Raw genomic sequence first — 12430 nt, 5'->3', positions numbered from 1 at the left:
GAAGGATTAGAGTGAGATACAGTGTTTTGTGTCCTTCTCTGTGAGTCAGTCAATAGTTAGAGCTCCTGTCTGGGACATTGGTGAGCTCTGTCATTCCTTATGTTTTGAGGGGATTCACTTTGCACTTCTGACCTCCAGGCAATTAAGGCTTTTGAACAGGTGGATTTTTTTTTTTTTAAAAAAGACATTTGTTGACTCCAGTCCCTTTTGAGCAGAATGTTTGCATGCATTGGACAGCATTGTGTTGTTTTGACACTTAATTCCTTGTTGTGTGTTTGGACCTGCTTCTGTCCACTGAAGGTAAGGTGCAGAGAGGCAAGAGAGTTCTGAGGTTCCTAAACAGAAAGAGGTGGTACCTGGACCCTTGTCAATAAAAGGTTGTTCAAAACACTTTTCTAAGAAATGCTACAGAACTGTGCTGCTCAGGCTGCAGGAAGCTATACAACCTGCAAATGAAAAATAAACAGACTAAAGATGCTGTTTCTGTGATCCTATATGTCTACCTGTCGGCTTCAGTGCAGAGCCTTGCTATTTCTGTGTTGATTACCTTTCCCTTTTGTTCCTGCGGTTTGGCGTCATGGGATACAGTAAAATTGTAACAGCAAGCATGATCCTGCTTTGTACATAAGGCCTTTATGTGATCAAATGTTGTTGTACTCCCTGTCCCTTTTCCACCAAAGATGAAAATGTAATTTCTTGCACATTTTAGAGGTATTGCTGTAGTATGTATAGCTGTGCCTGTGCAGTCTCAAATATTTACAGACAGCACTGGTGCAAACAACAGTCTGATATGGAGAAAATAATGAAGCTCCAGCTTTATAATCAAAACTCAACTTGATAATTGTAAAATTTACCAATTTTGCATGTATGCTGTTATAACAGGTTGCAGTGGAGTGATCACAGTGTATGCACTAATAAAGTGTTTTCTCTCTTTTCATTATGAAAACAGCTCTCTAAGGAAACACAGCAGTGCTCTGTACACTGTATTAAAGCGAGTAATAACTAGTTTCAGCAAAGACACAGGTGAACTGGCCTCTTCGGTTTTGGATTTTATGCGACAGATTCTCAACTCTGAAACACTGGTAAGTGAATATGTATTGAATACTAAGACAAACTCAGCTGCATTTCTCTGAAATCTGCAGCATGAGACACGTTCAGAGCAATTATTTCAGAAAGCAGTGAACTATACAGATTGCTGTGTAAGGCTTTTCCATCAGTACTTTAGTAATTTCAGTACCATCAGTACGGTTAGTGCCATCTTTTGTTTTTATGAAATCTGTGAAAGCTGGGCAGAATATATGTTTAGTAAATAAGAGGGTTTTTCAGTAGGAAGAGAGGCTTATTGATTCATATTGATTTCCTAAGTGAGTAGCATTCTGTTGTGTCCAGGTTTTAGATTCATGTTATCCTATTAGAGAGTTGCTGTGTTGAGATGTAGTATAAAAAGGAATCTAAATCATTTGTTAATTCTGTGATACAGACCTCAGCTTACATAGGAAAGGAGTGTGTTCATCTTGCTGCAGCATCTAAACTTGCCTGTTGAAGTGTACTTTATTAAAATAAAATATTTAAATGTAATATACGTAATATTTTTAGATCAAGAGATCACTCTTATTTTGCTAGATTTGCTCTAATGTATGTATGAATTCTAAGGGGTTTACAGTCCACGAGTATGATGAATATTTATGTATACTTATTTCCCACTTGTCAAATATTTCAGGGATGTTGTGGAGATGATGGAAGCCTTATGGAAGCAGATGGATCTCATCCTGGCAGAACACTGGGTCTGACTACTGCAGAGTTAAAACATCTACTGCAGAACAAAGAAGAAACCCCAGAAAACCTGCTCCTTGATCTGGAGAAACATGTTATGGTAAAATAAGTTAAATAATCAAGTTGTTGTTGCAGTCTTGCATCTGAATGTGTTTTAAAACCAGTGTAGACTATCCCTCCTTTGTAAGAAGGTGTGCAGTTCTGTGGCATCCCAAGGGAATTTGTAATAGCTGTTGCTGTTGTTTCAATGCTGGTGTCCAAAGTCACCTGTTGCGATGCAGGATGGATTCTGACTTTAGTTTTTGTTTGTGGCAGTGCTAAGTTTCATGTAGGGTTGGGATCCCCTTGTACTGAGAGTATTTGGACACCAGAAGAGCATAGGCAGTTAACTGTGCGATGAAAGGCATCAAATGCACAAAACAGAGAGTGCTGGATAGTGGTGAGCAGGTAGTTAATCTGGCACAGCTTAACAGTGGCTTGATGTTACGTGACCGGTAACAAATGGAATACCCAGGAGTCAGTAGTGGGCTTTTTTGTCAGAGACCTGAACGATGGATACATCTTCAGTGAATTTGCAGATGGCAATAAGTTGGGGGAGTGGCTAAAGTGACAAATAGCAAAGCCTCAATCAGAGGGATCTTAAACTTTTTAGGATGGGTTTAGCAGAAATGCTCTGTGGGTCATTAGGAAAAATGCGAAGTTCTACAGTGAGAGCAGGATAACCCTGTGCCTTCATGGGGACTGGGCTGGAAAGGGCTGGGTTATAGTGCATGTTAGGTTGAACTTGGGCCAACAGTTCATGATCGCTGCAAACGAGGCAGATTGTGTTCTGACCTATACTGGAAGGACTGTGGTCAGCAAATCAAGGGACTTTACTGTCTTGTTTGCTGGTGAGCTCTCATGTGGAGTGCTGCCTTCATCTTTAGCCAGCTTTTGCCCTCTTGCCAGTTCTAGAAAGATCTAGGGAAACTGAAGAGGATTCTGCTGAGGTGGTTGGGAACCTAGAGCACGTGTGCTGTGGAGAGGGAATGGGGAAGCTGGGTTCATTTAGCCCAGTGAAGAGGGCTAAGGAGCTATCTTGTAGCTGCTCACAGCTGCCTGGAGGAGGGTAACAAAGGTGACATAAGCAAACTCTTCTTGGTAATTCCACATGATAAAACGAGGAGATGGCCCCAGACTGTGACTTCAGAGATTCAAGTTGACATAAAGAAAAAAAAAATCGCTGAGAGGAGTGCAGCACTGGAATAGATTGCTCAGAGTGGCTGTGGGTTCTCTGTCAGTGGAGCTTTATTTCAGATGTGGCTAGATAAAGTTATGGCTGATCCGCTCTGGTTTTCATGATAGTCCTGCTCTGAGTGGGGGTGAATGTTGGACTAAAGTGTGTGTAGAATTCCATGCATCCAGCATTTATGTGCTTTTAATTGCAGACCCAATGCTAATATTAAAATCTAATCCTATAGAATTGACAGCAGCTCTGTGGTAGGTGGCTAATTTAGAAGAGTTCATAGAACAGCTGCTACACAACTTGTTGGTTACAGATGCCTTTCCAGTGCTTCACTCCCTCCTGTCCCTTCCCTGGCTGCTTACATCTGTGGTAACAGATGAAAAGCCACAGCTGTGCTTGAGGAGAAATAGCAGACATGTAGGGTGTTGGAATGCTCAGAGAGCTTGTTGATTAAAACCTGGGGTGGTGCCATTTATGGGACTATGTTGTGGAGGTTGTTATGGTGTCAACTGGAAATGAAGAGTAAAATGTGCTTGTGATGACATGGTTTGTTTTCTAGCTCTCTGCTGCTGTTCCTATACTTGAGTGTCTTAGTTTCACCATTAGTAGATGGATACTCTGTGCAGTGTCATTCCCCCTCCCTTTTTTTAAACTGACAAAGTCGATTTCCTTCTCTGAGTTGGGGAAAACATTCTAACTTGTGATATATGGGCTTAGGAGCGTTCTAAGGAAGATGATGGCCTTGAATCCTTACTGGACAACATCGTTGGAGTGAGGCAGATGTTGGAATCAGCGGGTGATTCTTGTCCGCTGAGTGACCAGGATGTAGAGCCTGTTCTTTCTGCACCAGACTCCCTCCAGAATTTGTTTAACAACAGGTAAAATGGTTACATGTATGAGTGTGCTACCTGTGATTTATTTAATAAAAGGCAATAACTTATGCATGAGCATATTACAAATTGGATTTAAACAGAATGTTCTCACTACTTCCTACTAATCCCCACGAATTTAACTCCATGCGAGTATCAAAGGATAAGGCAGCAATGTTCACCTCAGGTTCTGCAGTGCTGTGTATGCTTGTGGTTGGTAGTAGTTCATAAACAAATAGGGATTTGGCATTGTTTTCTTGCAGGACTACGTACGTGTTGGCAGACGTGATGGATGACCAGCTGAAGTCCATGTGGTTCTCACCTTTTCAGGCTGAAGAAATAGACACTGATCTGGATTTGGTAAAAAGCTTCATTAAAACCACGAAGTGTATTTAAAAATGAGGGTTAACCTGAGGTCATAGTAGCATCAGAGATTCATGTAGCCAAGTGGTTTGTTTTCCTCAGCTCACGCTTGTAAATTGGCTCAGAGGAAGGAGTTGGCATTTGATAAGGGTTGTTACCAAATGCCTTTAGGTTCACACAGAAGCACAACATTGGCACCCTGAGCACTGCTCTAACGCTGGAGTTGCGTCCTTTAGGGGAGCAGTTGTGCCAGTCCTAACCTGCTTTTGTGTTGCTGCTGGGGCTTTTCAGCAGTTTGTGTTAAACATAGACAAGGGATGTGATTTCTTTTCTTTTCCTTTCTTGTCTCCTGTCATTGCTGTAGTATCTGAAGAGCCTGATAACTAAGCTTTTTTTAAAAATCTTTGCTCTAATGTGACAGAAGTGGAAGAAATAGCACTAGTAAATGAAACTACTCGCACAGAAGCTTTTCATGGTATTTGAAACTTGATTTTTTGTAATTTAAACTTTACATTCCATTTTGAAAAATATATAATAACTTTCCTGTTTTATCTTTTTCATAAACTAAGCAATTGTTGAAAAACTGTTGATTACAGGCATTTATATTTGAAAGCTATGCCCTCGACTTTGAGACTCAGAACCATTAAGACAGTTTTGCTGCAGCTCTGCTCCTTTTGTGTTTTGTTACTGCTGCTTTTTGTTTTGAGCCACAGCACTGTGTTAAAAGGTTGGATGGTTTTGCTCTAGTGGAAGGATTCTAGCTGAAGCTCATCCATCCTCGTGCTAATAATGATTGTTGTGATAAAACCAAACTCTCTCATTGCAGGTGAAAGTTGACTTAATCGAACTGTCAGAGAAGGGCTGCAGTGACTTTGACTTGCAAGCTGAACTGGAGAGGTCATTTTTGTCAGAACCGTCATCTCCTGGTCGTACAAAAACCACGAAAGGGTTCAAACTTGGCAAGCACAAGCATGAGACCTTCATAACTTCAAGGTAAGAGGAGTTCATTGATTGAAGAGTGTGTTCAGCACTGTTTTGTATATTCTAAAAATGTTAAATACTTTTGAAATTGCATCTCTGATATGGAGAATTCTTGACCTTCGGTATGAATACATTTTTACATTAACTGAATAAATCCTGTTTTGTCGTGACAGTGGAAAATCCGAGTACATAGAGCCTGCAAAGAGAGCTCATGTTGTGCCACCACCAAGAGGAAGAGGCAGGGGAGGATTCGGACAAGGGATTCGACCACATGATATCTTCCGTCAGAGGAAACAGAATACGAGCAGACCACCCTCCATGCACGTGGATGATTTTGTTGCTGCAGAGAGCAAAGAAGTGGTTGCTCCAGATGGGATACCACCAGCCAAAAGGCCACCAAAAGTGTCACAGAAGATTTCTTCACGTGGTGGGTTCTCAGGGAATCGTGGAGGACGAGGAGCTTTTCACAGTCAGAACAGGTTCTTTACACCACCCGCTTCAAAAGGTATGTGGTCTCCTGCATTGGAATTGGAGTCAATGAATGCTAAAAATGCTTCGGTAACGCTAACCCAATTTACTAGCAATTAATGATCCCTGTCATGAGGTGTTCCTGAAGCAGTGTTGTTAAAATGAGTTGTTTGGCACTAGGGAAGGTTGTCTCGAGTGCTGTGGAATTGAACCAAGGCTGTGAGTTCCTATGTTATCTCTCTATCTTGCTAAAGGAGTTAGCTGTTCTCCTTTAGCAACTGTTGGAGTGCTGCAGAGATGCAGTCAGGAGAATAGAAAGCCCTCTCTGCCATTTATGATGTGGTAGTTCCTGAAATCAGTCATTACAGTACATCTCTGGGTTTAAATGAGGCTTTTGAATAAAAGGATGGAAGATCCCGACAAGAATAAGATGCAATTTTCAGTGAACTCAGAGATTTTACAGATAACTACAGAGTATTAAGTTGCTCTTATGCAGAGACAGAGTTGCATTCCTTTCCTTGTGTCCTTGCACAGTAGAAACAGAAAATACTTCAATTTAGTGAAGTAATAAATACTAGGTTTTACTTTAGCACAAAATCTTTAAGTATAGCAGCCTTACCTCAATACAGCATATAATGTGAATTCCTATGAACTTGAGTTCGTGTCTGAAAAATAGATGTTTTTCTCTCATTCTGTGTATAATGCAGTAACTGATAGACTTTGAGTTAGAATACTGAGGGTGTGTTGATGCAGAGTAGCTTTATCTCTTCCAGTTATGTAAATATTATGTTGACCACACTGGGCATTGTGAAAACTGAAATGGAAAAAAAAAACAAAAACCCCAAATGATGTTTGTTCAATGATGTTTGGGTTCTTCTCTCCCTGTCTAGGAAATTACAGCCGTCGTGAAGGCGCTCGAGGCTCAAGTTGGAGTGCACAGAGTACACCCAGGGGAACCTACAATGACAGTAGAGGTGGTCAAAGCAATTTTAACAGGGGGCCACTGCCACCACTGAGACCATTAAGTTCAGCAGGTACATGGTATTCATATGGGCATCGAACTATAGAAAATTCCTTGAATTTCATTTTTGCTTTACAAATGAAACCGTGCAAGGATGCTGCAGACACCTTGAAATTCAGCAAATGTTTTAAGCATATATGAACAGTTGTCACTGAGACGGTCAAATACGTGCTTTCGTACGAACTGCCCTGTAATCCGTAAAACTTGCTGAATTGAACACTTGATCGCAGAAACTTAATTTTGCATTCAGACTTTTGCAATTCAGTTGTCTTCGTACCTACGTGGTAATTATAGAGCCAATCAAAGCAAAAATGCTTGCCTAAAAGAAAAGTGAAAAGTAAAAGGAGAGAACAGACCCCGTTTGTGTCTCATCTTGTTTTTGTTTCTTATGCTTTCACAGCAGCTACTACGCCTAGGGCTTTTTTTTTTTCTTTTTTTTTTTCCAACTGAGTATACTTTTCTTTGCTTTAAGGCTACCGACCGAGTCCTCGCGATCGTGCTTCCAGAGGCCGGGGAGGAATTGGACCTTCTTGGACAAGTGCTAATAGTAGTAGCAGTGGTGGCTCAAGAGGGAAGTTTGTTAGTGGAGGCAGTGGAAGAGGTCGTCATGTACGTTCCTTCACACGATAAAATGAGACCTAGTGGAACAGCCCAACCATGTGGACTTCTGTGAGGATGACAAAGAAAGCAGTGGCACTAAAGGACCAATTTGGAGTTACTGGTATCTGGAGGACACCAAGAGAATATTTTTGTCTGAAGAAGAGTTTTTGTTTGATACAAGACTTAAAAATTTCAATAAAATTCAAGACTTTTTGTGTACAATTGTAAATTTTTGGTTCCTTTTGAAAAAAAAGTTTTAATTTTTTTTTTGTGGACTTCAGTGGTCAACACTCGGTAAAGAACCTCCTTGAGTTAAGACTTGAAGGACTTCACAAGTGTTCAGTGCCAAAAGAAAGGTGCAGGTGTTTTGTATATGACTCAGTACTGCAAGAAAATTAAAAATACGTGTATGTACGGCAGTTGTAGCTTTTTCTCTCAGGTTTAGAGCCTTTAGCCCTTTTTAGCCAGTCTGAGTTATTAATGAATGAGATCTATCTGACAGCAGTTGAAGTAGCAGTGATAAAGACTGAAGTTAATTAATCTGTGAAAAAATACAAATGTAAGCATAATTTGTGTAGGATTTGTTATACATCTCTGGCAACGTGAACAGGCACCTAAATAAGATCCCACCTGTTAATAGAAAACCTGTAGTTGACTTCAGGGAGAATGAGATAATGTTCTAGCATTTATTTTACAACTCCAGCTCAGGCATGAGGAGCGTAATAGTTATTTCATTGGAAAACATTGGAAAAATATGCTTTGAAGTTAAAAGGCAGGATACCTGTGCATTATGAGAGACTGGAGTTCAGGAGTTGCCAGCCTCTCTGCTGGTTTACGTAGCTGAAGAGAGGGCATGGAGGCAGATGGATGAACTGAACAACCACGCAGAGAAGCAGTAATGCTAAACCCTCCCTTTGAATGGATGATGTGGATTTTTGTTTCTGTAATTAGACTGAGATATAGTGCAAAAAGAAAAGCTTTGAGAAGTAGGAATTCATAAAGGAATATTGCCACTAGATTCACGGCTGAATTTATTCTCATGTTAAATTCAGTGACTGAAGCAAGCTTTTTACGTGTTTCCGTTCCTTTGGGCTCCATGGGACTTCATAGAATTAACCAATTCTTAATAGCCTTTTATTGCATTTTTGGATGGGGTGAGGAGCAGCAGCTTTTTCTAAAGGCTATAGGCAAGTTTTACAAATCAGCTCCACTGTCAGACTCGGCTGATCTCAGTTTTTCATGTTTTACTTTTGGTCTCTTAACATTGCAAAAGTGCTATAGAGGGGTCTTCGTCTACTTTAAATGCAGCCCAGCTGTAATGTTCTTGTTTTGTGTGATCCTAACTTACTTGGGACAGCTTGTCTGCCTAGAATCATTAACACTCTATTTTAAGTGTTTCTAAAGTACGTTAATACTTTACATTGAAATGTTTTTTTGGCTTTAGACTGCCTGGCTAAATTAAGTAGGTTTTTATTTGAACCAGAGAAGGCCACACTTTGTGTGGAGGCTCTGGGGCTGCGTCCTCCTTTGTGAACCGAGATCGGTTCGCACAGGGTCAGTCGACAGTGGAGGTTGTGAACTTCTGCTCATTGTGTGGGTGCAGTTAAAGGCAATGCTGTTGCTTCACAAAGCATGTGTTTTAAGGTTGGTTAAAATAACATCAGCAAAGGTTTGAATTGGAAGCCAAACAGCTTTCTGAATGGTAAAATAACAGAAAGATGTGGTGGTTCCAATAATGCCACTGAACTGGGTGGAGCTGTCACAGGTGTTGCTATTTTTTTTTAGGAGTGCTGCGTAAATATTTTCAAAGCTGCTTGGCTCCTTTAAGCCACGTGTTCAAGGGGGCTTTTTATTTTTTAGAGATGTTACTGTGTTGGAAACTAGCAGGGATGCAAATGATGTGTTTTCTGTGAGGGAATTTGAAATGAAAAGTAAAAAGAAGTGTCAAGCATGGAATAAATATGTAAATATTCAGTACTGGTTCTTGAAAGCTTAAAATCTATGGCATGTCCCACTAGTAATTTTCAGACTAGGAGCTAATAAAGGGTTGGTTGCATTGTTGGATGTGTGCAAGCTGTAAATTTAGTTGAGCTTGAAAAAGAAGTACATGTCTGTCATGGTTTGGTTATTTTTAAATTAATTTAGTTCTGTGTCCGTTCGATACAAAGTGGTTCCTTTCTTGGATAAATTCAACTTGAAATACTGCTATTTAAAGCTTGGAGTTACTTGTTTTGCTCTTTAAAACTGGATTCCTTCTGTGGGTAAATAATACTTTAAGCATTAAATTTTGCTTTTTATACTCTGCCCAAAAAGATATTTTCAAGTTTTGTTTCCTGACTGGAGCAGCAGAACCACTGCCAATATCCACGTGCGCTTAGTGAATCGCACGCTTACCTGAGGAGCAAAAGAATTTGGAGGACTCAGGAAGACAGAGCCACGATGCTGTAAGAGTTCTTCCTCCTCAAGTCGTGCAGCTGAGCACACAGATGTACGTGTCAGGTGTGACAATGAGGCAGCCTTAACCACCGCTCCCCCCCAGGCTGAAATATGTGAGAATTGCCTTGGTTCAGCTACCATCCTTGTTACCAGGCTGGCAAAGGCATGGTTTGTGGACAGGACAATGGTGAGACAAGTTCTATGCACTTTTTTTTTTTCCGCTTTTAAAAGCTGTAGCAGCTCTGCAGTTGGTGTTGCTCCCTTTTGAGCCAGGTCTGTATCAGGAAGAGCAGGGCCAGCGGGACCAGGGACGTGATTCTGCCCCTGCACTCGGCACTGGTGAGGCTGTATCTCCAATCCTGTGTTCAGTTTTGGGCCCCACAGTACAAGAAGGACATTGATGTTCCAGAGCCTGTCCAGAGGGCAACAAAACTGGTGAAGGGGCTGGAGAACAAGTCTTAGGAGGAGCAGCTGAGGTAACTGGGGTTGTTTAACCTGGAGGAAAGGAGGCTGATGGGAGACCTTATTGCTCTCTACAACTACTTGACAGGAGGTTGTACCGGAGGTGGGTGCTGGCCTCTTCTCCCAAGTGACAAGCGATTGGACCAGTGGGAATGGCCTCAAGTTGCACCAGGGCAGGTTCAGATTGGACAGTAGGAAAAATTTCTTCACTGAAAGGGTCATGGGCACCGGCTCAGGCTGCCCAGGGAGGTGGTTGCATCACCATTCCTGGAGGTTTATAAAAGCTGTGTAGGTGAGGGGCTTAGGGATACGGTTTAGTAGTGGACAGGTACGGTTGGATTTGATGATCTTGCAGGTCTTTTCTAAGCAAGCAAGTCTAGGATGATGCTGGCTGGAGGCCAGGTGTGGGTGGAGGGTTAGAGGCAGACAGATCAGCTGTGACCTAGAGCTGTGACTGCAAGCATTCAGCCTTTTTTTCTGCACTGAGTAACTCCTCCCACCAGGCGAGATTATGCTCCAGCCAATTAACGCAGAGCACGGCATGGAGCAAATCCATACCCTGTGTGTGTCCAGAGTGTTCACGTTTAAGCAGATGCATCCCTCGATTACATCTGCTGAACAACTAGTTTTCCTGTTCTTACATGTTCATATCCCACATATCCCATATCTCCTGTAGCGGCTACAACCTTACGTTAAGTATGGGAGCTCTTCAGTTGAGGGACAGTGAACTGATTGTTTCTTTCTTGCCAATTTATTATCCTGCTGTCTGTGCAGGACTGGAGTCGTCCTCTTGAAGCCTATGAGTTTTCAGCTTTTGCGAGTGCTTTGCCTTCTAAACAGCTGCTCTTCCCGTTCAGAAACTCTCACCTGAGGCAGGAGAGACATCCTTGAGGAAGGATACTGGTTGATTGAATGTCTGTGTTGTAGCTCACCCCCTGCCTCCAGTGCGATAGGGAGGGGAAGTGAAAAGGTAAAACTTGTGCATTGGAATAAAGGCAGTTTAGTGGAATAGAGAAAAATAATAACAGAATATACAAAGTGAGCTTTAATTATGGTATAGACTCTTTATTAGTTCAACTTTTATACAAAGTTTACTTCAAAGTGATACAAATAGTGTTAAGTGTTTCTTCTACAGACTAGAAATTCAGATCTGTTAAGCAGGGTTTTATCCTTATTGTGTATATAAAGGTAGAAAATGTAAATAGATTGGCAGTGAACCACAATGCTGGAAGACAGTTCAATGTTTAGTTGTAAGTATAAAGTTGCATAGAATTGTAGGTCTTCGTGAAGGCATCAATCTACATGGCAAAATGTCCCTGACCTACTGTACTTCACCCCGTGAGCCCTATGGGAGAAAAGCAAGGCTCGTACTGCGCTTCTTTACAACCTGTCCAGCACTTCTAAGCAGCAGATCTGTAGAAAAGCACCACGCCAGAAACATCCGCAAGGACAGCTCATGGAAAATGCCATTTGCAAGGCTACGCATTGCCGTCTATCTTAGGAACCATTTGCCACCTGGGATCTATGAACATACTGAACTTCTGAAAACCATCTCAGACCACTCGGGACACAAGGCTTTTGGCCAGTCCAAACACTTCACTACATCAGGTATTTTGCTTGACTATGTAATCCCATTCCCTTCTGTGCTGTGGAACTGATGTATCTCATGTGAGACTGTTAATACTAATTAAACTGCCACCTTAAGTAGGAAGTCTTCCACAATTCTTCCTTGCCTATCCCGCACCCAACTCAGATGCGTGGTTCTCGGTTCCAAGCCTTTTCTTGAACCTCATCTAAACCTATTGCAAGCTCTCCACAAAGTTACTGCTCCTGTTCCAAATTAAGCGATTGAGCAGCTATGTCCACACTGCCCAAGGCCACCAACAATTTTTTTGTGGTGGGAGGAGGGCAGAACTGGGAGCACAGCTGAAATGCTGCGGGAAACAGAGCAAACAAAAAGTCAAATTCAAGATAAAATGTGAAGTGGTGAAGTCAGCTGAGGGAACTCGTTCAGATGTATTTGTAACTGGCCTCTTGGGCCGACATAAATGTTGATTTCCTTTCAGAGGCAAACTCACCACTCGCTTTGAAATACTTATTTCTCTAAAAAACATCCTTAGTGTTAGTCTTTTTCACCTCATTTAATATAGGAGAATTTGCTCAACTCCTTGTAATACCTTGCAATCTCACACTTCACTTAGCTCACTCTCTACGAGTTTTGTCTGCAAATCT

General features: G+C 41.6%; 1 protein-coding gene across 1 annotated transcript in view; it reads left to right on the top strand.

Annotated features, from left to right (window-relative positions):
• VIRMA (vir like m6A methyltransferase associated) overlaps window positions 1-11847 on the top strand; it is a 28669-nt gene extending 16822 nt beyond the window's left edge. The window contains exons 17-24 of the mRNA XM_069854360.1: window positions 950-1082; window positions 1721-1873; window positions 3716-3876; window positions 4131-4227; window positions 5057-5223; window positions 5385-5716; window positions 6570-6713; window positions 7173-11847. Of these exons, the coding sequence (XP_069710461.1) occupies window positions 950-1082; window positions 1721-1873; window positions 3716-3876; window positions 4131-4227; window positions 5057-5223; window positions 5385-5716; window positions 6570-6713; window positions 7173-7330 (1345 nt within the window). The 3' untranslated portion in view covers window positions 7331-11847. The remainder of the gene's footprint in view (window positions 1-949; window positions 1083-1720; window positions 1874-3715; window positions 3877-4130; window positions 4228-5056; window positions 5224-5384; window positions 5717-6569; window positions 6714-7172) is intronic.
• Window positions 11848-12430: the final 583 nt, after the last annotated feature.

The sequence above is a fragment of the Phaenicophaeus curvirostris genome, chromosome 3 (assembly GCF_032191515.1).
Source record: "Phaenicophaeus curvirostris isolate KB17595 chromosome 3, BPBGC_Pcur_1.0, whole genome shotgun sequence".
Lineage (NCBI taxonomy): Eukaryota > Metazoa > Chordata > Aves > Cuculiformes > Cuculidae > Phaenicophaeus > Phaenicophaeus curvirostris.
The sequence above is the reverse complement of the archived record's forward strand: the minus strand, read 5'-3'. Positions and strand labels throughout refer to the sequence as shown.